The sequence below is a fragment of the Hetaerina americana genome, unplaced genomic scaffold (assembly GCF_022747635.1).
Source record: "Hetaerina americana unplaced genomic scaffold, ioHetAmer1.1.p SCAF_2, whole genome shotgun sequence".
Lineage (NCBI taxonomy): Eukaryota > Metazoa > Arthropoda > Insecta > Odonata > Calopterygidae > Hetaerina > Hetaerina americana.
In genome coordinates this window covers 109,669,053-109,694,752 of record NW_027286763.1, presented here as the reverse complement: position 1 = coordinate 109,694,752, position 25,700 = coordinate 109,669,053, and the positions used below count along the sequence as shown (strand labels likewise).

Below are 25,700 nucleotides of genomic sequence, written 5' to 3'. Positions count from 1 at the left end.
GCTCGTTTAAGATGAAGATTCTAACACTTTTTTGGATGTTTTTCAAGAGTGCATTTCAATTCATAAACGAATCGAATAAATGGGGTTTAAATAAAAAATTAATCAAATGCCAAGTGAATATATGTAAAAAAGTTTAATTTTAAAAGTATCCCTGGCCACGCCATAATGAAGGTTCAATAAGGAGGCGACTGCTTTGGGAAGATGATAAGTCTTTTGGTTAATTCAGTTAATTCACAATGAGTAAAAATGAATACCTGAATGAGACACGGCAGGTATACACCACCTAATTTCTGTTTTCACATAAGGCAGCATAATAAAATATGCTTATCTTTCTCCTCAATAAAGTATACATAAGCACATATAAATATGCTTATGTAAACATGAATGTGCACATCCCATTTATAGTTTAAGAAAATGACATTGCTAAAATGAAAAAGATAGCTCGATAACTCTCAGCCCCAACAAATTGAACAGATGAATTGCTTGGATGATGCTCTTTTTGAGCCAAAAATACTTTTAATAAATTTTCATAGGACTAGCATGGTTGCCTTCAAATAGCAATGGAAATCAAAATTTACGTCATTTCAATTATTTTACATATTCCACTCTTCTATTACATAAACATGGGGTTTGGAGGTGATGAAACTGAACAGTCAGATTTGATGACAAATATAAAAGAAGATGGTTTTAAAAAAAAACAAAACAAAGAGTGTTAGAACATTCATCATTAGGTGAATATTTGCATGTTTCAATCATATCATTAAAACAATCAAAAATAATATTTCTTTCTTAATTATGCATACTTATTTATTATCTTTCAAGTCTAAATGCAAAAAAATATGGCGAATCATAATTGTTAAGGCCACTAAACTAAGGTCTCAAACAACAGGCTATCAATTAATTCTTTATTTAATTAGGTTACACAGACGTCATAGGGCATCAATAAACAAAGAACTTAACAAACATAAAAACATAAAATTAACAAATTGAAAGAAACTGCCGTGACAACCGTAGCTTTTTGACTGAGTCATCAGCTAATATGCATTTCAATGCAACAATTTCAGAGGGTAAAAGTGAAGCCTAAGTCATTCGCCAAGAGCGAATCCTGGTCGAGGCGAATGATTTTTATCACTCTGCATTTGTTGCATAAAATTAACAGGTCAGATATTCAGAGGTGCTGTAAAATGCATTCCCAGGAAGGGAAAATCTTGAATGTCATCATCACCAAGTCACACTCACTGCTGTTGCATTACCATATTGGTGCTTGTTGCTATTTATTCATGAAATACAAATCTTGAATTATGCCTCAGGATACATTTACAGTTTCCTACAGCCACAAAAACAGGAGGACAGAGATAATCATCAGGAACAATTTTGGTACAATTAATTGGATTTTTTAAACTCTGAAATGCATCATATTTGCATTTAGTTATTTCTATCAAGTAGATGAAATAATTCAGTCGAGGGTAAAGTAACATAAGAATGGTGATACATGTTAAATGTCCTCTATGAGACTTTCTTGAAACGTAATCGTTTATCACAGTCATTGCATAGAGCATTTATAGTATGGAGGAAAGAAATGAGATTTTCAGAGCTGTTTCAAAAACAAACATAAAGAACAGTCCCAATTGCTTGTTAAATCACCAATTTAAATGTAGCCACATATTCCATGTCACTCTCTGTCTTCGCCTAGACCTGAGATAAACCACTCGGAGCATACCTTACTTCCTTTTGCCTATATATTATTTCATATTCCCGAATCCTTATTTCTCTCCTCTACTTTCTGTTCTCCTTGCCAAATTATTCCCATGAATGATTGCATTGGAGTTTTGTGCATACGTAGAACCCACTGAGTAATCATCTCAAAGCATGTAAAAGAAAGAGTCAAAAATGTTTAGATCACTAGAAGAATTTCTCTATTCTATGGGTGGTGACCTAACACCCCCTGCCACACGCCCTTCAGGTGGCTTCCAGGGGATGTTAGGTCTCAGCGGTATTATTTAGACAAAGAAGAACAGTAATAATTTAGTAAAAACTATTAAAACCAAAAATAAGTCCTCAACGAGGAGAATCTACAGAAGCCCACAAAGCTATTTAAAAAAAAAGGCATTGATAATATGTCAAAAGACACAATGAAACTGAGATATTCATATTAATAGCGCCAAATGCCATACTGTCTCTGCTTAATCTTTGCATGGGTCCCTGAAATTCCAACCCACACCCAGGGGAACCACTATTATAGAACTATGGTTGCTTGGCATTGTTCTCTGGATCTCCTTTGGATCCATTATGAGTGGAATTGCATGAGTTTATTTGTATTGTGATTCATTTCATCCTTAACCGTCTTAGTGCAGCGGGACGATATATCGGCTCTTGCGTAAGCTATTGTTTAAATCGCTGTAACTTATGGTTTTTTCTTTAATAATTTATGGTTTTTGTGCTATCGATAGGGTGAATTCCGTACAATTATATAACCCATTTTTAATAGCAATTTTAAATGCTTTTCAAGTCCCAATTTGACTCAGTGTGATCAGCCTTTTCAACAAAATCGAACTATGCAGAGGCTGACAAAAAAATTTGCAATTCACTGGTTTTTCTTTATTTATTTGTCATTTTTTCTACATGTCTTTTTGATTCTTTCTTATATTTAAATCTGGTAGTTTTATTGAAAAATGTTTTTAAAAAATATCAGCATTGTGTCTAAAAATCGAAATATTATTGCTAAAAAACTATTCTTCAAATTTATAATATTGTAATAATTACATTTATTTTTCAGATGATGTAACTGTATAACATCATTATTAACTACAATATTTTATTTTAAAATAAAAAAACTGCATATGGATATCTAAACAAATAACTTCTTAATGTATTTTTCCTAAGGTGATACATTTTCTTAAATTACCCTTCGCACTTCTCACTTGTACCCCTGGAATCCTTACCGCACTAAGAGGGTTAAGGTACCGTAAAAGTTCAATTACACCCTCCGGAAAGAAATCCCTGCAGATTGGAATCTTCAATGCATGGATTTTTTTAAGTTTTGCTGGTACAGTGGGTACTTTACTTAAAGACTAAAATTGATTTTATACAAATATTTCCAGTCAACATAAAAAGGAACTTTCAAGCAACAACGGGTATTGCGTTGAGTATGACACTACCAACTCCGTGTAATACAAAGAAGACTTTATTGTAACTCCATTTTCATATAATGAGCATTATCAACAAACATCAGTATCACTCAATCATTTCACTGGGGTGCATGCAAAAATATTGTTCACATGAACATATCATCATAGCCTGGAGGAGCCATGTGATCATGATCAGGATTTGAAAGGCGCCCAAGGCCACCTCGGCCCGTTCCTCGTCCTGGACGATCCAAATCAGGCGGGCCAAAGGGATCAAACCGCGCTCCGGGGGGGACGGCACCTCTGGAGAATTAAGAGTCAAGAGCAAATCAATTGACCCTGAACCATTGACACTGATTCAAGTTGATCAGTCTGGGAGACTAACATTAACACCACTTTCTGTTAAACATAAATATTTTGAGATGAATTCATTTCATTAGATATGAGGTTAGTTTAGAAAAATTACAGATGCCTTAATTGTACATGGTTACTTCAGGATGCAAACAACTGATTATCATGGAAGCAACAGAAAATAAATGTTATATAAATTATATCCTCTCTCTCTATCAAGTCAGCACTAGCAAACAAAAACACACAAAGAAACAAAAAATAAAAGATACACACGTTTTCAAATTTTTGGTGGTCAAGCCACCTTTCTTGAGGAAGAGAAGGAAGAAGGAAGGCTATGTGAAATACACACATTAGCAGGGTAATAATGGGGAAGGCAAACCCTTAATACCCTGTGCTGCCAGTGTATTTACGCTGAGATCTGGTACCCAAAAAATCACACGGCTCGGGTGGAGCTGAGGGTGCCCAGAAGAGACATGCCCGGGAATTGAACCTGGGTGCTACGGTCAGCAACCCAGGGTTCTAACCATGTCCCCATACTAGCCAAGGTATGTTGTCACCTAATGGGTTAATATTGCTTCGTAAAATCAATTACCAAATGGGAGCACGATACTCATGACTGAGCCCTCCATGCTATTTAGTAAATATACAATGTTGGTATGGAACACAGCTGGATTGGAGCGATATGATAAAAAATAACTTTGTGTTTTCCACCCTTTCATTGGTACATGGCACAAAACATTTTGACAATACATAGCATATTCATGTGCAATATAAGTGGGGAAATAGAATGTTATTTTTGAAGCTTAGGGATATCCATAATATGCGCTGTGTCATGACTGATGCTGTTACATTTATTAGACTGTATCGAGGTTTTAATTAGATATCAGTGAAAAGAGATAAACCAAATATTTCAAAACATACACACAAGAAAATCAAAGCCTTTGAAATTTAGTAAACAACTAACAGGCTATGGATAACATATTGCATGGCACCCACTGACAATTTTGCTACACAGCAAATTACATTAGCTACATGAAATGTGCATACTCAGCCAACAAATCTTACTTTAAAATATTTGACAGCCATGATCAAGAGCATGAAGGATTTCTAGCAAACGCAGAGTAAAGTTGGCTTAAAATGAACATCCTGCGTTGAAACCAGGAGATAACGCGATTTTAAGTATCTCCTCTGAAATTGATTTCATTGGCTTGATAGCTATGACATTAGTGCAATGAAGGGTTATAATACCAGCATAGAAGTTTATGAATGGTCTGCAAGAACGGCCAGAGTTGAGAGGGGCTGAACTGAATCTTGCTTCTTCCAATAAATTGTTTTGTTTTTACCTGGGGAGACCCCCTGGAACTCCAAGTCCTGGAGTAATTCTTCCACGTCTAGGAGGCTGGAAGAGCATCCCTCCACCCAATCCGCCCAATGGATCCAGGTCGGATCGACCAACGCCAAAGGGGTCGAAATACTCCTCTCTAGGAAAGAATAATAAACATACATGTAATCCTCAATGTACAAGTGAAATTACTCCTAATTTTAGAATTCACAAATTATTTTTCAAAATATACATTAACATAGTTCGATGAATTTTCGTTTCTCCACTTTCTCATTAGAATCTAGATTTCTGTATCATATGTCTTACCGGTCCCTATCTCTTAGCGCTGGGGCCCTGGGATTAGTTGGTGTCCACTCGGGAGGTTGTTTCTCATCACTCGACGTTTTATTAGGCTCAGTCTTTTTCTTTCCTTCACTCTCCGGTAATAACTCTTTCAATAATCCATTCTCAACTTTTGCCCACACTTCAGTATATTTTGGTATTAGATTCTTAAGAGGTCCTTTAATGTCGGATACGCTACCCTCGATTTCAAACACCACATTGGATGCTTCAACTTTGTCTGGATTCTAAATGAAGGAAGATATTTGAAAATTAGAAAATTATCGCCACAAAATAATTTTTTTAATGTTCATAATGAATAATTCAAAAAAATGCATTAGAATGATACACACCAGGAAGTTGACGATCATTTTCCCCTGTGATTTAGAAATTTGCAAAACGAAATTCTGCTCTTTCAATTTGTATTTTAGATTAAGATTTTCTTTTGTATGCCAATTTAGAGGAAGCAACTCTGTCCCATCCTGATTTTCTTGACACGCCTGAAATTTAAACCAATGTTCATTCAATGACCTTTTAGCCCATTGCTGAAAATTATATGCTATAACTTTTGATGTTTCAACTTGCCTCGCCGTCGTATCCATAGCACCGTAACCAATTCTTTATCAGAACAAAGTGAACAAAAGTGACCAGGACATCTTCTTTCCTATTGACGAAAGGTTCAACGCTGTGATAGAGGAGTTCCCATCCAAATTCCTTATTATCCATCTTTATAGTTCAAATCTATTGACAAATGATGAAATATTGCAAATGAAAAAACTATTGATTCAAATATACTCGATAAAAATAAAGATCATCACCAACTATAATCTCACCTGGTATTTATCATGACAACAGTTAAATGTTAGTAAACATTGTAAACTCATTCTAGCATTGCGCAATTGAACATTACATGACATTCGGTTTACCGTGGGAACGCTTCACTCGCTCGGCCTTCAACTTTCGTTTTCTTTGGTGAACTCGCGAAGAGGGCGTTGTTTTATAATGAAACTACGGCGTAGATAACGTTGGATTAAAGCCGCGTAGTTTGAATACCATATTTCATTTAATATTTATAATTTATTATTTTACATTGACAAACCAAACCCCAACATAAGGTAATTGCCTAGACAATGATCATAGGAAATGAAAACATCAACAATGGCCGTGATATATATATTTATTAACTGGACTAACAAAAACCAATACAGTTAAAAAATTGAGCATAAAGGAACATATTCAAAACGGGCTTCACATTTTAAAGCAAATTGTTACAGTAAAATTTTCGTAAGGAGTGCCATTTTTCCGGTAGGACCCACTGAAATCTTCGAAAGATATTGGCCATAATGCCAAGGTGCTTGCTCTGCAATTAATGAAAAGCAGGGACGCATGCTAGTAAAAAATTGCGTGCACACGGATGCTTTCCACCGACACCAAAAATATTAAGAATTATGGCCACCATTTCTGTCATCAGCTTTGCTTTATAGTAAAATTAAGAGTTTACGGCGAGACGCGGTGGTAGTTAATCATATTAAAAATAACATTTTAACACTTCCACCTGAGATAAAGAGTTTTAACAAGCGACGAGAGTTTTAACCGCAACACATCTTCAAAAGCAATACTTACATGTATTCCCATTACGGGTTTTGTTAGTGTTTAAACTATTTCTGTAAACCTATTTGTGAGATAACTTATACTTTTAAACCTGTCAAAAGTAGTCTGGTATACTTCCATTGAAATATTTTGGTTATCCTACCCTAAAATAATTATTTTTTTTCTTTCTTAAGTTTTCTTTACCGGCGAATACTAACAATATTGTCGCCTCTGCTAATTATGAGACTATTGTTCTTATGTAAGGAAATCCATTTTTACATTCTTTTGGCCTCCTGTTCTTTTGTAATAATGCGTTTGCCTCTGAGTCATGATCCACTTAATGTAGCGGAAACTTATGAGATATTGTGGGTCGCGTTAGTCCAGGGGGTAGAGCGTTGGACTGCCGACCGGGTTCGACTCCCGGGCGCGGAACTAAGGAGCCCGGGTTCGATTTCCGGGCTAGCCACTCTAGGAACCTGCAGCTTCACCCAAACTTTGTGATTTTTCGGGTATCAGATCCTCCTGGGAAACTATAACCGGGGAAAGGAACTGGCCCTCCTGCCCTGATGTGTGAATTTCACACGCCGTATCGGGCTTAGTACAGGGTTAACTCTGCCATCATCTACCAAACCGACCTTTGGCTTCATTTCTGTGTTTATGGTTTTTTTATGGTTATGAGATATGGTCACAATCGGTGTATTTTCAACTTCGGAAAATTGTTGAAGTATTTTGGGATAATTGCGACGCAATATATACGATATCTTATTTTTTATTACATGTATCTAATACAGATGCATACTTAAGAATCATGTATTTATTTATTAGGTTTACTATTTAACAGCTGTTCTAATATGAATTTAAATCGTGTTCTTTTGGAATGGGGTTAGTATGTAAGAACACTTTATCCTTTTCCTTAAAAATGCAAATCTACGACTGAAAAAAATAATTCGGAAAATGCGTTTCATGATAAACAAAGTATCAGTGCCGTTAGCTTTGAAAAATCTTGAATAAAGAAAAAATAAACAGAATTTGGCCATTCGGTACGCCACGTTCGAATTTGGTTCTTCTAATTTTCATTTGTTTATGGAAAATATTTATAGAGGACAGCACTAGGTTACAATGGTTAAGCAGAGGTTGGAGGCATGTATTTTGTCAATGAACCAACAATACTTCCCGAATAATGAATAAATTAATTCGATTTGATGGAATTACATTTCAGTTTTGACGAAAATTAAATATCATTTCTTATGTTTCTGATGAATTATGTTTTATTTCTTTGAAAATATTGACAAAGAAGTACTCAAGAATGTCTAATCAGTACAACGTATTCATGACGGTTAGGGATCGGGGGAGCTCATTTATTTTAAACCCCATTCTAATTTGTTCTTTATTTACTCCTGAAATGCCTACAGGCACAAAGTAATACTTGTAAGGCATTTAAGTTATTTAAAAAAAATCCGCCGATGGCGCAAGCGCACGACTGACGACATCATTGGCCTGATTACTGTTGCGGAGGGATACAGAAACCGTAGTCGTAAGATGGTTGTCTACTGTGGATGACGTGTGTTTGTGTGTGGTTGAAACGATGTTTTTTATCGTGCTTGAGATGGGTTGAAAACATCGGATGTGATCGGAATATAGTATTGTTAATTTAGTGCTGTGTATTTTCTATAACCAATTTTTAAAACATCTTTTACTAACAATGGCTACGGATAAAATTAAAGTTGCTGTACGGGTTCGACCCTTCAACAGAAGAGGTGAGTCAACTTCTTGTTATTAATGCCCTCGTACCTGTTTAAAGACTCAGAAACTCAAGTGAAACACTGCTCAACTGCACGGCAACTTCCCGTCAGCGCCTTATTTTCATTTTAACCTACAGCCAATTTTAATTTAAATACTTTTTTTAATTGTTGTAAGTTAAACCGAAAGTACAAATATTAGACTCAGTGGAATTTTTTTACTGTCAAATAGGTTCTAGTAATGTCGCTTGATACTTTATTTTCCTGTTTTTTATTCGTTTATATAAATTAGGAACGTTTTCACGATTTTCTTCCAAGCCTTGAAGACTATAGGAATCAGATTTGGCAGTTAGGAGTAATTAATGTGATCGAATTATCAGACACACCGCCGTATTTTGACAAGTGATTCATTTGTATATCTTGCGCCACACCCACTATACAATGTTAAGGTGTTTGTACTGGTTGAGGAAGTTTATGTACTTCGTATAAGGTGAGCCTGCGTTAGTGAAACATCTCCAACATCGCGACGCAGATGACATTTAAAAACTTTAAAGTTTTATTTCTGTTCGTTGTTATATTTTAATTATGATGCACCAAATCTAATGATAAGTCTTGTGATGTAATATTTTTTTGGGGGTTTGTTTGCTTTCTATATTTACTACTTCTAGACGTTTGGCTGAATTATCAAGTTGAGAAAAATCTGGTGTTTCACAAGAAATAATTGTGATGGGTTAATAGTGTAAGTTCACATTCGTATCATGTATACTATGGTTTTTCTGGCCGAGGTCGCTTTCTTTTTTATTTGATTCGTAATTAAATTATGTTCTCGGAATTTCACCGTTAGAGATGGAGGAAATCATCCAAGGAATAGCTTCTCAATTCGATAAAATATTATTTCAATAGCTTAGCATTAATTGATACATTTAATACGGTTATAAATACATGTCATATCGTAATAAGTCTTATGCCATATATTTGTATCAACATTCATAAGACGGGACTAAATTGTGTTGTCGGTAATTGCATTTGGATTTTTTTTCATAAAGCGCTTCAAATTCGGATACTTAATGCTTTCATTGAACAGCTAGTAATAAGGCTTTCTCTGCATAAACGATGAGGGATGGTATGTGTTCGCGTATGTATTAATGACAGCGTAAGCTTACGTTCTTTGGGTCATTTAAAGCCTCATGTATTGGCCTGTTAGGATATAGTTATGTTACATTGACTGTTGCTAATTAAGATTATCACTCTGCAATCACGCGAGTGTTATCAGTAACTTTGTAATTTACAAGGTTCGCATTTTTGCTTTGTCCATATTTCAACATCATTACCCACGCCGTGAACGCACCACAAGGTTGACGGATTCCAAAATCTCGTAAATTTCCTAACATTATTCCTTTTTTCTAAAATTTTTCGAAAAATGTGCTTGAAATTTGAACTTCATAATTAATTATTGTTCTCGACAGCAATTTCTAGAAAATTTCCCCAATATTTTTCAAACTTGCTTAGTCTCTTCGGATGTAGATTTTCGTATTATTTTGGTTTTCCTACTAACCCAGTTCTATCTCCCTAGTGTTTTACTGTCATTTGACTAATTTCCCATGCCATGTTGTCAAAATACAATCAGTCGCCTGGAATCGAAATCTTGGGTCACTGCAGCATCACATGGACCTCCACACACTGTCTGGTGATGAAACCAAAATTATTTGATTGAAAACGTTCCGTCTCGTACGGCTGCCGAAAACTTCTTATATTCAAAATATTATGTTATATGTATATAGGATCCTTTCCAGTGCCCATCTAAAAATGTGTGTGTAACTTGCTTGCGTATTAATTGCATCCAAAATGACTTGCTTGTGTGTGGTTAGGTTCAAATACAGCATTCAATCCTCATAAACAATTTCTGACTCTCTCTTCTTTTATAGTTTACAAACTTCCCCTAAATAAATTAGGAACGATTCGTTAAAAAAATGCCGTTGGGCATTTTTCTCTTGTAATGATTAAATTGCTTTCTTTCAGTCACATTATTTACTATTATCTTTGAATTGTAATTTATAAGCGTATAATAATGTATTAGTGGCTTGTGTTTTTCAACCATATTGTTTCCCAGTTTGAGATAGTCACAGGTGCTTCCTCGCTTGGAAGTAAGAATTGTGAATCTTATCGTATAATTAATTAACAGGCATCCATGTTTATTCTTTACACACGCTCTATGAACGGATGATTTCATTCTTAGCCCCTTAACCCATAAATGTTTGATGGTGACTGGAAACTTTGAAATGCTTCCTAAACTAACGGGATACCGTCCGGTAACGTACTTCTCACGCGGAGTACAACTCGCGTTCGTACACACAAATAACGAAAAATATGAACTTATGGAGTGAAAATGTTTTTGAGAGTATCTCGTGTGGTCATGTGATGACGCGTGCGGTTGCTTGGATGAGGTGGACGTGGTCGAAGTTTGTAACTTGAATATTGGCGAACGCGTTTTACTCCCGAGGTCCATAAATCAACATTTCTGCTCGTCCGCTAGGCTTCGCAGACATTTGTCGACCGAATATATAAATGTCTAACAGTGCACTTTTAAATGTGATCGTGCTCCCATCGCATTTATTAGTCATTAGTGAGACGTCTTGAGTTTACGGCTGCGGGAATTGAATAGCGTGTCTGGTGTCGGGAGGAATATTCAGTCGTTAGCCCGAAGTCAGTGTGAACGTATATTATTGTGACTGCATCTCAAATACGGAGCGGGTCTTAAGAGGATGGGGCACTCAATGTAAACGCGTTTAAAAAAATAGAACTTGTGATGTTCTACTCGCAAAAGAGGCATCTCTGCCAAAGGGTGGAGGTATATATATAGACGGGCGATGCGAAAGAGAATTTATGTTCGCTTGGCTTTGAATACATTAGGTGTAACGCGCATGATTTTAAATTTTAATCTTGTAGTAATGGCTGTGTATCCGACTCCATTTCGCCACATTTCCATGGTCGACCAATCACTTTCTGGCGATTAACAACTGTGTTTCCTATCCTCAACAATGTGCAAACCTTATTTATTTGGGAGCGTATGTGGTGAGCGTTCATTAGGACGATTTTTCGTTCGAGTAGGTTTATGCTGCTGCGTGGTTTCTATTGCCCTATTCTCCCCACTCCCGCCACCTAATTGGCTCCAGTAGAGTGGTTTGATTCAATGGTGTCGTATGCACAATGTGTTTGTGGCATACATAACGGAGGAATCCCTATTTCTCCTTCAAAATATTTACCTCAATTTCTTTTGATTTCTGATGGTAATGGAAAATAATCCAAGCTACATGCCACTGAATTGAAAAGAGGAAAATTTGTTGGTAGGTGGACGAGGCTCGAAGAAAGGGCATGGCGGCCATTAATGGGCCCTGTTGGATGGCATGAAAGATGTTACAATGCCAAAAGGATGATCCTTGATCAGATTGAAAAACATTTGAAAAATTGATTTGAATTGAAAGAAAACAAATAAGGGAGATAGAAAACTGTCAGTGAAAGAGTGGCTCTAGAAATAAAAGAAATGCAAGTAGGAAAGGACCGGAATTATGATTGTCACTCATTCAGGAATGAATCGAATCAATGGAAGAATGTATGAAAACATTTTAATTCGAGAGTTTTAACTCATAACATGGAGAAAGTTTTATGAACCCTTCGAAAATTGAAGTCAAGTCTAAAAAAAGCGTTTGGGATCGGGAGTGCAGTGTTCGATATTCTCGTGGAATGAGGGAGTAACTTGCGCGTGATATTCGATAGTAGAGGTCAATACTTTTTTTGCACGATTCATGATCTAAATGAAATGTTTGCATGTTCACTGAAATCGGTGGCATGTTTGGGAAAAAATGCAACATTTTATCCAGCCTGTACATTGAATGAATGCATTGAATTGAATGAATGAAGTAACTCCACAGCGGGAAAGGTTTGGGCATAATATTTCCGTGAGTGAAATCGGTGCTGGCTCTGATTGAATGCTGCTGTGGCGTGCAATTTTTGCGGAGAGGCCGCGTGCGATGAGTGCCCTCGTGAAGTGCATCCGAAACATGATTGGAGGGGAGGGGGCACACACCTTGCTCTCACACACTACGTATCGATCCGCGATGTCTATGCAGGTGGGAAGAAGATGCCAATGGATTTCCGGGACTCGCATGAGATCACTCGTTCGATAAGTTGATGCGTAAGATGCGTAAGCTTTGAAATTTATGAAAGTAACTCGTCAACTTTAACCTTTTGGTGAAATATAACATCTCGCATCAAGGTCAGTGACTCTGAAAGTGCAAATTGTTGAACGGCTGTCCGTCACAATTTTCGGACTCTCTGCGTGACGTAATCGTGATCGGATTTTGCGAATCCCACGTACGCGTGCAATCCACTCCGGCCGGTCCTCGCCGGAGGACCCGTCGCCGAAGCTTTGCTCCGGGCTCCGTGGAGATCGCCCGCAGGACGGAGGGGGGAGAAAGATGCCCCATTACTTAATTAATTTTTATTACCCAGGAAAAGGCCCCTTGTGTGATTTAGTGGTCCTCGCTAGCAATGGACCCCGGCCCTCGTCTCCACGCGTCATGCATCCGGATTGCTCGCTCGCGACAGTCATCCACCCACCCGTGCTTTTTGCACCCTCGCCTGCTGCCATCCTAGGTCGCGGAGAAAATGGACCGGCATGCGTCGCAACTTTTGCATTATCTTTATCCGGGCATTATTTTTGTTGACCGCTGTAAAATTAAGTTCTCGATTCGCGTTGCTTTTCGTCGTAGTTGGGAGTTCATTAACGGATGCACCATGTTACATTTCCGTGGGCGATTGCACGCTCATTGTTCACGAACACCTCTTTGTGTTTCTTCGCGTGAGTTACACTCACTGATTTTTGGATGTTTGTCCTCTTTTGTGATGACCATTGAAAATATGAGTATGCTTGCATTTTGTCGTCCTCTCCCTTCCCTGATCTCAATTTTTGAATTTCTTTTCTTGCTCTTCAGAATTGGAAATCGGTACACAATGTGTGATCCAAATGGAGGCGCAGCAGACCATCCTCGTCCATCCGACCTCGGTGGACAAAATGGAAAGGTGAGAAAATACCCATTCACGCGTCTCTCAGGAGTCGATGTGTTGGACGTGGGATCTGCAGAGCCGCCAGGGTTGGCCGTGAGGCTGTGTGGAGCCCAGGTAATCACTGAATGAGGAGATGGTTTGGGGGGACGCGCGGGCGCACGAGGGAAATGGAAAGTGAGCGTGGGAAGGCGGTTCCCGCGGAGCGGTGACATTGCCTCATTGAGCCACTGCAATCGTGTGTGCGGCCTCGTCGCACACTTCCTCCACGTTGGCCCCCAAACGGAGAGCCAGCCCCTCTTCCTCGGGGATACCAGAAAGAAATTGCCGGAGGGGCGATTCGAGATCATCGACTTGTTTTTCTTGGTATTGGCTTCAAATGAAATTGCACGTTTGTGAGGCGAATGAAATGGCGTGAGATTTTGACCGAATTGTCAAGTTCATGAACGAAGTCATTAGAAGTGTTGGACGTTCCATCATGTCGTTTCTATGCACATACTAAACGAAATGGGGCGTATTTAACTTGTTTTGACCGCGGGTATCATTTGACATAAACCTCTCTTAGCTCCAGGGCGGGTTAGGCTCCGTCTGGAGACGCCTGGTCCGGCCGGATAACATCGAATTCAAACCGTTGGAGAGGGAGTTATGTTGATAATTTTATGAATTGAATCTCATAGCCGCCATCAATTAATCAAACGCTTAATTTTTAACGCGAGACCCCATGCCATGGTTTGTCATCGCTCACTGCGCACCGCAGGAGCGATCATTAATTTTGGTTCTCGTACCGTTTCATGGGAGCCATTTTAAGTAAAGGCGGTCAGTGCCTGCAAATTTCGGATGATCATGAGCAATTCAGTTTGTATCTCGTTTAATATTTTTTCTCTTCAAGTAAAAGAAAAGAAAGCGACAAAATTTATTTTTACGGGATGAAAAAAAAGGAAAAAAACTCTCTCTCAGTTGGAGTTGCAAAATAAATGGCAGAAATGGCGAAATGTTTTCAAAACTCCATTTTGGGGTCGCGTTATTTCGTCGCCGTGTACGCCGTTTGTCCTGTATTTTGTCGTTCTATTTTCAACCTCCCGCCGCCGTATCGCGGAGTTTTATTTGAATTTTTGGCCTTTCCTGATCAGTATTATTTTTCCACATTCCCGACTCCTCGCTATGAATCATCTCAAACTTTAGACCGGAGACGCGGTGGGTTTTTCGCGAAATTCGAACGGGCCGAGTCGCGCAGTCCGCTCGCCCTGGACGTCGCCCACCAACCAGGTTGGTTCGTCGCTGGATTTCCCAATTCACCGTCCATGCGGGTGTGCGGCTCCCTCGAAGAATTTCGAATCGTGTACGGGCTTCCGCCTTGATAATGCCCGACACACCTACTTTCGTGTTTCGGCCTTGCATAATATTAATCCGTGTTCCTGCGATGCTATGTACATATATATTTCGTGTTGTGGAGCCGAGGCTGACCGCTACGGAGGCGCCCATGAGTCACTCTTACGGGAGGAGGGCGTTTCCCGTTTGGGGGAGGGGACCGGAGGGTCCTGATTAATCCCAGCATCCCCGGAAGCAAGCGCACTCCCGTATCAGAGCAGTTGAATCGTGATCTGACCGCTGTTGAGATGTAGTAGTCGCTGCAATTGGTGGCGGAGCAGCGTGGGGTCGGCGGAAATAGCCGAGGCGTATGCCATCACTGGGGTTTCTCACAGTCGTGGGAATGAGTGAAATGAATTGCTGTACCAAGAGATAGAATTTTAACTGTTCTAATTCAAAGTTGCACACTTATAAGATAATTTTGAAATTGACAGAAACGGGCTGCAGGCGGTTAATCTAAATTGAGCACACATTATCCATCTCGATGAATCTTTGACCAACGAGTGTCTCTGTTCTAAGATGGTATTTACTGCCTTCATGTTCTCTTTGGCGTTCATACCCGCGGGAGTTCAGCTAGTCAGTTTTTGCCCTAGCCTAACACGGATGATGCTGTCTATATTTGTTAACTTCCGTTAAAACTTTTTTAAAAATACCGCCCGGCATTCATGGAGACGTAATTTCCGTTCCCATGACCACGTTTGACCCTTCCTCGAACGATGCATCTTCATTCCCTCTACGTTTTGTGTCCGGTGACTCTCGTCTCTCTCGCGCGCCCCTGAGGTCACCTGGGGATCGCTACTTGCGCCCAGGTGCATTCCAACAACGCTGTCAGTTTTTTTCACTCGTGCACGTCTAACATTTTGCTGGTAAATTATTGAATGTAATTTAGCTTGGCAATGAAGGACCACCTTCTTGGTATGTGCCTCAAATTTCTTTTTTGCGCTTTTGAACTGATGATAATACTGATTAATGCCTTAGATTTTCCGCGTCTCCCAGGAAGGCCGCGTTCGCGTATTATAAGCGTGGAGGCTTCGTTCTGACACCGTTAGTTTCGCCCGGCCTGACAGAGAAGGCAAGGGACGAAGGGAGGGGGGGGGGCACAACCGTCGTTTCAGTGGCTCCAGGGGAAGAATAGTATCTTCGTGTTTCCCGCCTAGAATGAGTGAAGAGCCAGTCGTCCCTCCCCGTCGCGGCTACGACCGAGGAGACTGGACTTACTGTCCGAGGATAATTATTGATATGTGCCTGGTAAAAGAATAGATGGTGATCGTCACGGGGCGAGCTCTGCGGCAGCGAGTTACGAGCAGCGTTCGATCGCGGGGAAGAGGGCAACGTGGTGGCGATGGATTTCCGATCGACAGGATGCTTTTAATTTTCCTTTTAATGTGTCGATTTTTTTGTGGCGTGATCGATAATTTTTTCATACGAGTTCGGTGGTCACCTTGTGAAATAATCTGGTCGAGTTTGTAGCCAACGCCATGCAAATCCTGCTTGCTCTTTAGAAATTTGTTTTTTTTTTCTTTATCTCTTGGAGCGAAATCGTCTGGAATTTAATCTTCAAGCTTGTGATGACCATTGCTCACTATCGGTTAATTATCTCAATCTCAGTGCTTGTGCAAACAATGTTGGCATGTCGTTTCTGTTTTTTGTTCGCCTCTCCTTGATTACCGATTTGTCTCGAATCGGTTTGTGATGACTTGTATCAATTGATTTTTTTATTTTAATCATAGTTAATCCTTTTTAGTCTTTACTTTCATTTACGTTCATGTCAAGGGTGAGGTGCTCAGGTCGGTTATAAAGTCCTGGGTGCATGTCCCAAACCTTCATTCTTCAATTTGTTGAAATTTGTTGTCTCAGGCGTAACTTTATGGAATTTGCATAACATATTGAAATGTAATGAAATAATTGACTTTGTAATTCCACATAAAGTGTGTGGAATTACAAAGTCAGTTATTTCATTACATTTCAATATGCTTCATTCTTCAATAAATCGCTGCAGTTAAATGTAAACTTGACGTGGAACTGTCTGTCTCTTCAAGGTATTTCCTCCCTCGTTCGAAACGCTGTGAATGCATAATTGGAACCATTAATCGATCCCGCCGTAGGCACGGATGGCCGTTAGATTCGATTTGTGTTGTTTGCTCTCGAGGTTTCTTCGGTTGATGGCTGGAATACTTAAGTTCGAGGGATGACACTTCAGCAGTTATTGCTGATTATTTTGGAGTGAGAGGTAAGAAAAAAATTATTGACGTGGATGTGTTGTCACAAAATCGGACGTTGTGTAATCGATTAACCTTTTAGGTTCATTTGCGCAATCTTCGCAGTATTTATCCAGGTATGTGATCCATAGTTGACGTCATTCACACTCCTAATGGAGGATGCTAAGGGGCCCAGATTTAGATCCCATCCGACGGATCGACCGACTGTTTCCTTCTACGGGGTTTTCGCATTCGTTCGTCATAATTTTCTGGAAATGAAAATATTCAAGCAGCGTTACCTAAGTGATGGCCAATCTTCCTGTGATAATTCGTATGATATTATTATTATTTTCACCATAGTTAATGCACACATGTAGATTTATAGTTGTATCCTGCTGCATTTGGTTTGCGTCAATTCACTCTGTGGTGGCATTCCCATCAATGGCAGCGTGCGCTTCTCTGTCTCCGTTCTCAGGTTCCTTGTCACGCGAGAGGGCATCTGGGAAGAGAATACAGCTGAGCATTGTCCGGGAATTGGAAGAGATGGGGTGGCGAATTAGGGGCCTCAACCTGGCAATTTCCACGCTGTACAATTTTTCATATTGACACGAAAACGCAGTTCCTTAATATTCGATCGCTATTCAGGATTTCACGGTGACATTTATTTGTTGTAGCGAAGATGAGGCTGGAGACTGAATGCGTGTAGCCTCGATCGAAATACGATCGCATCTGCATTTGTTTTTATTGTGTTGTAATCCCATTCCCCGTGTAGGTACAACGTGTTTCGATTATTTTCAAATAGTCTGTTCTCATGATATTAATCAGGTTGATTCCAAAGGCTCCTTCATGTTGGTGTATTTGGGATTTGGTCGTCGTCCCCGGTCATCTCTCTCGTTCATGGACGCGAGGGTAAAGCGTTGTTGCCATGTACTCCTCGCCGTCGAATGTTATTTCAAAACTCAAAAAGGTTGTGGACAGTCTTGCTCAATCACTCTATATGGCTCGACACTTATTAAGCTGGATAATAAGTAACTCGTATCGTCACATTTATAGCGATAAATCGTATCGTCAACAAGGCGCTGCAAATATTTTATAGAAAAAATCACGAAATACCAGTATGAATCCGTCGAGATGCTCACCAATTCGGTAGTTTTTTCTCATATTATTTTTAATGATGCCCATCGAGCCTAAAATATTCTCGTTGGACGTGAACTTGGGAATTCCGTCGCACAGTTTGTGTGATGGGAGAAAATTAACGCACGGGGATCACTTTAATTACTTGTCCGTAGGAATAAGGGTTGACTTAACGAAGATAATTATTCCATGGTATGTATTTCTGCATGTTTAAACTAAATATTCATGACCGTGAATCTTTCTCGACTGGAAGTGTTTCGTACTCCTGTGTGCTGTTTTGCTTGTTCGCTTGCCGCGCGAAAATTTCGTTTCCTTCTTTTCATTTGGGAAACAGCCCAAAAGTTTTAAGTAATTTCGGTAATTATAAAACGGTACCGTTAATGTATGCGCTCGTAATGATCCATTCGCCGCCGATCGCAATAAGACTATTGTTTTGAACGCCTTGCGTTTCGACCCCGAAGGGAGCTGTGCCTGAGGTTTAGCAGGGTTGGCCATCGCTGAGGAACTGATTTCTTTTGTTATCTTTTCGCTCCGGTGAGTTTTGAGAGTGGTCACGGGGAAGGAGTTTGGTGACATCCCCGAAGTCTAAATTTCTGAGATACTTCTATAGATCTGTTCTGTGCTGATATTCCCAAAGTTTGACTCGGGTTCAAAATCCTCTTCCAACTTGGATTAAGGAAAATGGCATTAGTCAAGCGGACGAATATATTATTTGCTACTCTTAAGTTGCAAATGTTCCTCGCGAAACTTTGCATGTTCACGTAGCGGAAGTAATTTGATGATGAAGCCGAAGTCCATCTAAGGGAAGAAATCACATTGCCCACGGGCGCTGTATGAACAAATATTTTGACAACGGAATCCATATTGATTTACGAGCTTGAGAGCTGGGTTTTATTTTAGCATGTCGGACAGATGCCGGTGGTAAAATGTTTTCCCTTTTGATGTCATGCGTCCAGCTCATTAACCTCAACTGTCGATCGGACGAGCAGATGCCTTCTAGCCGCCATTCTGAAATGGAAAAGGTTTTCTTGTACGTACATGTTGTGAGAGTGACCCCATGTGCCGCCCATCGGTAGCATTGTCTCTGAATTAGCTCAACCCCGAAATTACACCCGTTGTTTGTTTCTTTTATTGTTTTTTATCTGTTATTGCGGCGTTTAACCGGATTGTGTTCATTTTTTATTAAATATAGCTGTTCGATTAAAGGCAGGTTGTTATTGGCACCCTTGAAACTAATCCACGGCTTCGTGGTCTTTGAAAGAACTTTGCTCTTAAATAACAATCCAAAACATAAATATGTATTTCCTAAATCCGTTTGTCATTCTTCAGCCGCTCACATTCTTCCTTTTCCCCCTCCCTCCCTCCCTCCACGCCGTCCGAGTCTCTTCCGCGTTTACGAAGTAGTATCTTCTCTCCCTCTCCTCGGGTGGGTGGCCTTCATCGCCTCTTTAAGTATCGCCACCAGTCACCACTCGCTCTTCTCCTGCCGTCCTCGAGCCAACTCCTCCCGGCAACTTTTTTCCTGCCCTAACCCTTCCATCGTTTGCCCTCCTCTCCTCTCCGTTCATCTTCCCTTTCCGAAGTCCATGCTCGCGTTCTTACGTATGAATTCTACCTTCGACGAGGAACGTTCAAGAAACAATTTTTATGCTGGCTCATTGCTGGAATCAAATCTGTAAAACCTATATCATACCAGCCGAAAATAAAATTGAAATTTGGCGCAAAATATTATAAGTGTCTGATTGCACTTAGTTAAACTGCCATCTTAATGTGAAGTTTAGCATTGTTTTCTAATTTCTGGAAATTCTCGTGCAATCATTGTGTTCAGCCAAATTAATAGTTTCTGCCGACCGTAATGTGTGGATGTTTTGTTTCGTTATTTATTAAATCGCTCTTCGAGAGTGCCGTGCTTGAAATACTCCCGAGTGCGACGTGGCGCCATGCACTGCCGCCGATTGCCCATCACTCTTCCCTCTCTCCGGGTGACGCCGTCACTTCGTTTTTATGGCTCGGGGAAGTTTCACCATGAGCTCCAGTTTCTGATCGTGGTTTACATTGTTTTATCATTTATATGTGTTGGACCGCACGTTTGATGCTTGCTTGCTTTTTCAATATATTTTACAGTGTGGCTTCCATGTAGTTCTCATGAATTCCTTTCAGAGACGGTATCAATAAAGTTGTTGAAGTTAATGATCAGCATGCGGAGGCTAGGCGAGGGGAATAGAGATTTCCTGAGTGGAAAATGATCAAATGGCAAAGTAAATCCCTCGGTTTTATTAGCCACATACTTATTTGGGAGTTTAAGTTTATAAGGTCTTTCCCCAAAAGTAGTAGGACTGAGCCGATTAAAAGAACATTTATTTTCAGAATTTATACATCCACTCAACAGGATTAGAAGTAGTACCCTTTTGCGTCCACGCATCGCTGCCAGCGGGTTTCCCTCGCTTCGTACGCCTTCTGGAATACGGCGCCATAATTGGTAACATAATCAGAGGATTCCAAAGAAACTGCGGGAGATGCCGCAACAGTAACTTTTAACTGAGTCATCCGCTAATGTGCATTTCAATTCAACAATTTCAGAGTGTAAAAATCATTCGCCTTGACTGGGATCCCAGTCAAGGCGAATGATTTTTAAACTCTGAAATTGTTGCAACATAATTAGAGGATCTATAATAGTCCTCAGTCTGGAAACTGCTGTGGTTCTGCTCGAGGAAGGTGGTTTAGAGTTTTTTTGGACTGAAGTGAATGTTGCATTCTTGTGTATGCAACCCGAAACAAATGAGTTTGATGTAGTTATTCGCCGTTCTTTTGTCCTTAATTTTAGGATGCTTGAAATACTTCCACCGATTCCCCCGGCTTTTCTGCAGGAGTAGTGAAATATTCCCAATTGGACCAGCGTTTCTATGAATTACGCCACCTCTTGTCGAATTACCTGTCTCTCCCAAAAGTAGTAGGACTGAGCCGATCAAAAAACATTATTGCCAAAATCGATGCATTCACACAAAGGTCTTTGAAGTAGTACCCTTGTGCGTCCGCACACTGCTGCCAGCGGGTTTTCCACGCCTCGTACGCCTTCTGGAAGGCCGCGCCTGGAATGCTGCTAAGATTCCTCGTGACGGCGTGTTGTAGCGCGTCCACCGAGTCGTCGTGACGTCCTTTCAGCACGGATTTGAGGCGGGGAAGAGGGAGAAGTCTGGTGGGGCGACGTCAGGACTGAATGGTGGCTGAGGCATGGTCGAGAAGCTCTTGGCAGATCCGCGTGCGAGTCTCCTTTTGTTCATCCGAGAACACTCGCGGCACCAACTTCGCACACACCTTTCTCATGCCCATGTTTTCGGTCACGAGTCAATGCGCATCACTTTTAGGTCACGTTGTAGAGGTTTCGCAAACGAACGATCCGCACTCTGCAAAGGCCGGGAGGCAACTGCCACCGGCCTCCAGCCTTTCCTGAGACTCCCCTCCATCGAACCCAGCCAGAGAAACCGCCGTCCCGTCTTTCCGGGAGTAAATGATTCCTACTACCTTTGGAACAGACCTTGTATATCACTAGTGCAAATAAATAAAATTATAGAATTTAGTTTGCACGAGTCGCCTTAAACTTAGATAATCGGCCCCCCATTTTTCTCTTCGAAGTAACTTTTGTTAGAAATTAAATTTGGATATTAAGTACTTTTTAAGAAATGTTCACTCGCCTTTTTAATTCTTTTGTCATGTTAAATCATCGATGAGTCAATAGTTGTATCTTAGTCGAGAGGGATATAAAGTAATACCTTTTATTTGCATTATCGAGTACTTCTTCCTAGCTTATGAGATAACAAATTGGCACGGATGGGAGACCACGAGGAGGAGTTTTAAACATTCATTAGTCGGATTAGTGTCACCATAAGGATGTGGTAGCCAGGTGAAATGCCTGGCAGAACATGCGGAATATATGGTGCATGGATCGTCTTGTCTTTCGGTCGACTCTTAGCACGGCCTCACTCTGAGATGGATTATGGAGACGGCAGCGGGATAGTTTGCGGGGGAGGGGGGCGCAAAGGGGCGTGTGCGCTAGGACGTAGTTTCTCTCATCCTTCGTACCGAAAGACGGACGAGGGAGCCGAGTGACACTCGACTGATTTAATGACCGCCGTGAGACGTTTTGAGAACAACTTCCCGCGCGAGAAACAGGGGGATACCTTCCGAGAAAGTGAGGCCATAGTTGACGCGGAAGACGAATGGATTGTCGTTCGAAAAAGCGACAAAAAGACAGAATTTTTTGATTCCGGGAGCCAGGCGGCGCAGCGAAGGGTGCATTTCCCACGAAGAAGTTGAGGAGTAGGTCAAGGAGAGAAGGGAGTCTGGGCGAGATATTGTGGAGGCTGCGGCGGGGTGGACGGAGGCGGCGGGAACGCCTGGCGGACTTCTACGCTATGTGTTCAAGTGTGGAAAGGGTGCCGGTAATCTTTTACGTTGTAGCGTGTACTTGATGAAGTCAGGTATGCGTTTCGCTGAAACGTTCACGTGGATAAAGGTAACCCTTGTTTGAATAGTGTTGTGTGTTGATACGTAGTATTGACCATCCTTGAGAATTAAGGAAACACCACTCGGCATTTTCACGGCCAAAGATGTCGTCGCTCGGGAAATGGTGCACCCTTGGATTTTTGAATATTTACGGTACCAAGTCGGCCTAAGATCGCATCTCGCATTTTGTCTTCATTCCGTGAAAAAAGCAGACAAATGTTCTACCATTCGGGTTGGAAATGGGCGCATGCGCGTCGTGGGGTCAAGCCAACGCCGGGGGTGCTTGCCCAAGTTCTAGCGTAGCGATGTGCCCTGATTTGAGCGACAAAGTTAATATTCACGCATGGTTCTCTCCGCTGTCAAATCTTTGGATCGTGCTTTTGTGCGGGATTTCCTCGTGAGCCTTTTAATATCGATGATATTTTTCTGTGTATTTCACGAGTTTACATGATCGGGTGGTGTTGGTTATCCCATCCCTTTGAAGCCGTCTCGCAGTTGTTACGTAATAAACCGACGTGATCTCGGAGGCGTGGATGCAATTTTGAGTATCACGTCCCGACCCGTCGCCACGGGAGCTGGTCCAGTGCCCCGGGGTCGAATTGATGGCGCAGTTTTCAAACCACTCTATCGAATGGATTCGGATCCTCTGGCGCCGGCGGGATGTTTCGATGAAGAAGTCCTCCACAAAAGGTCTCCTCCTCCTCCTCCGCCCACCTCCACTCCCTCGCCTCGCTTTGACGGGCACTCCTGGGTGATATCTTCTTCCCGTGCGGAGTGGCGCCCCCTGAGGAGCTCTCGTCGGGGGAGCCGCGAAGAATGATTTGGCAGCTTACCCGCGCTATCGCTCGGCCTTCTCTCTCTCTCTCTCTCTCTCTGGGGGGAGGGGGAGATGGGAGGATCGGTCGGGAGTGTGGGGCACAGTCGCCCGAGGGGGGAAGTGGGCGAGCGAACTCGTTTTTAAAGGGGAATTGGAAATACTTGGCGACGCGATCGAGAATGTTGTCGTGTTGAGGGAAGGGTCGCAGCCGAGCCGTGGGGTCCCCGCGATGGCGAGACCGCCCCCCGTCCATCGATGCACACCTATTGTGTCGTTTCCACATTCGATCGCGCTTTTCATTTTTGTTGCTATTGATCATAGGAATCATTCCCCTGGTTCGAAAGAACACCCGGCAGACTCATCAATCCAATCTGTATGCTGGGAAGTAGTTTAAACAATAAAAGTAAGAATTAACATCCAGGTGAGGATTTATTAGTTTTCCCTCGACCAAACGTGCCACGTGGGCCCCACAGGAACGAGTGGAATCGAATTAGGGAGCCGAATTGATTGGGTTTTCTTCTGGACGTCGCTGCGGCAAGATCTCCCCAGTGTCGTGCGAAAAATGTTTTTCCATTCCGTTGGTGCATAGAACTCTCGAATTACTGCCATGCCGTGCATCTTATTGAAAGCGCTCTGCTCTTTGGTTACAAAGCTGCCATATATTTTCAATTTTATTTGGTTTGTTTGGTATTTTTTCTGGGGCGTTCACGAAAGGAGGACATTGTCAACAATTCTCATCATTTGATTCTCACAGTTTTATCATCTATTTCCCGACAGATTGAAAACTCTTTCGTTATGGAATGCTGCTCCAGATGCAAAATTCGTTAGTCGGGCATTATTTACGCCGTGTTTGGGTCAACTTATTTATCTGTGATATGTTAGGACTTTGGCACATTTCCGCTTCTTTGTAGGTGCGGAGAAGAGGAATACACTTCAATGCGAAATTTGCATCTCGAACGGGCTCGAGAGTTCCGCAAGATGAGGATATGGAAATGCCTGCTCCGATATGCCCGTCTCAATATGTCTTTGAAACCTGTGAAGAAGTTGGCCAAGAGATGGATGCTCAAGTACCATCCGGCCTAGTATAAAAAATTGGGAAATAATGCTGCGTTTGGTTCGAATTTATCCTTTAGCTTCTTGTTATTTATAGTGCTGTTTTTTCATTATTTCCTCGATATCGGCGACCATTTTTTTTAGCTTTTGACGTCTTTTTTATTTTATTTATTTAGCGCAGGTCCTAAAACGGCACTTTTTAGCCTTTAAATCGGACTATTAACAATGATAACGGCTTCGCACAATTACGAACACCGAAGCCCTATGCGGAGGGAAACCCACTCAGGCGGGAATCAAACCCTCGGCCCTGGCTTTGGCAGACGAGGACGCAACCCCGCCGCGAGCGAAAACAAAATAATTATAATATAAAAAACAAGATTGATAAAGACACCTGCGTTCAAATTAATCCAATGGTTGACGAAGTTCAGCGAACTCAGAATCTAGTCGCTTTGTTATTACGATTGGAAACGGTCATTATGGCTGGAAATTCAGTGTCGCGCCGAAGCGAGTCACCACGATGGATCGGTGCCCTCCTCCCCGTTCCATGCTCTGTTTTTGGTACCCTACCGATTCTGGCACATTTAAAGAAGCAGTGTTTTTTGAAGCCGTAAAGGTCCCTTTACGGCTCGAAGAAAAAATATTTCATGTCATCATTCGGAAGAAGGCCGTAAGAAGCCCAATTTCACCTTTCAATTAATAGTGTTTTGATACTCATTTTAAAATCATTTTATCGCGCATGCTGCGAAGGCATTTTAGGCCAGCGAAGTATTGTAGTGTTGAGGCCTTCACGTGGATTGATTCTCTGTCTAAGCTATGGCCGAAGTAGCGTATTTTTTTAATGCGAAGTCATTCGTTTCGTCCGCTCGACGCGATGAATGACACGATGCAGATTCGAGCACGAGTCTCGATCGCCCTTGGGACCTCTCGCGACGTGGGACCACCCTTCCCGCCTCCGGCCCTTCCCCCGGGCTTGCGCCACTGCCCACGTTGATTCTATAGACAAACTTCCCTCTTCCCCCTTGCCAAACCTCGAACCCCTCCCTCCACCCTGACTACGCGGCCGTAACCTTAGGAGGAAGACGGCTGGCGAAATGGGGGCTA

General features: G+C 41.4%; 2 protein-coding genes across 2 annotated transcripts in view; one reads left to right on the top strand and one right to left on the bottom strand.

The window, feature by feature from the left end:
- Positions 1-891: 891 nt before the first annotated feature.
- LOC139688384 (proteasome inhibitor PI31 subunit-like) lies at positions 892-6,100 on the bottom strand. The gene is made up of 6 exons (XM_071585934.1): positions 5,970-6,100; positions 5,722-5,877; positions 5,490-5,636; positions 5,125-5,384; positions 4,820-4,957; positions 892-3,428 (listed from the first exon to the last, which is right to left on the bottom strand). The coding sequence occupies exons 2-6, from the start codon at positions 5,860-5,862 to the stop codon at positions 3,275-3,277; spliced, it is 840 nt and encodes a 279-aa protein (XP_071442035.1). The 5' UTR covers positions 5,863-5,877; positions 5,970-6,100; the 3' UTR covers positions 892-3,274.
- Positions 6,101-8,274: 2,174 nt separating this feature from the next.
- Khc-73 (Kinesin heavy chain 73) overlaps positions 8,275-25,700 on the top strand; it is a 171,994-nt gene continuing 154,568 nt past the window's right edge. The window contains exons 1-2 of the mRNA XM_071585636.1: positions 8,275-8,483; positions 13,457-13,544. Of these exons, the coding sequence (XP_071441737.1) occupies positions 8,429-8,483; positions 13,457-13,544 (143 nt within the window). The 5' untranslated portion in view covers positions 8,275-8,428. The remainder of the gene's footprint in view (positions 8,484-13,456; positions 13,545-25,700) is intronic.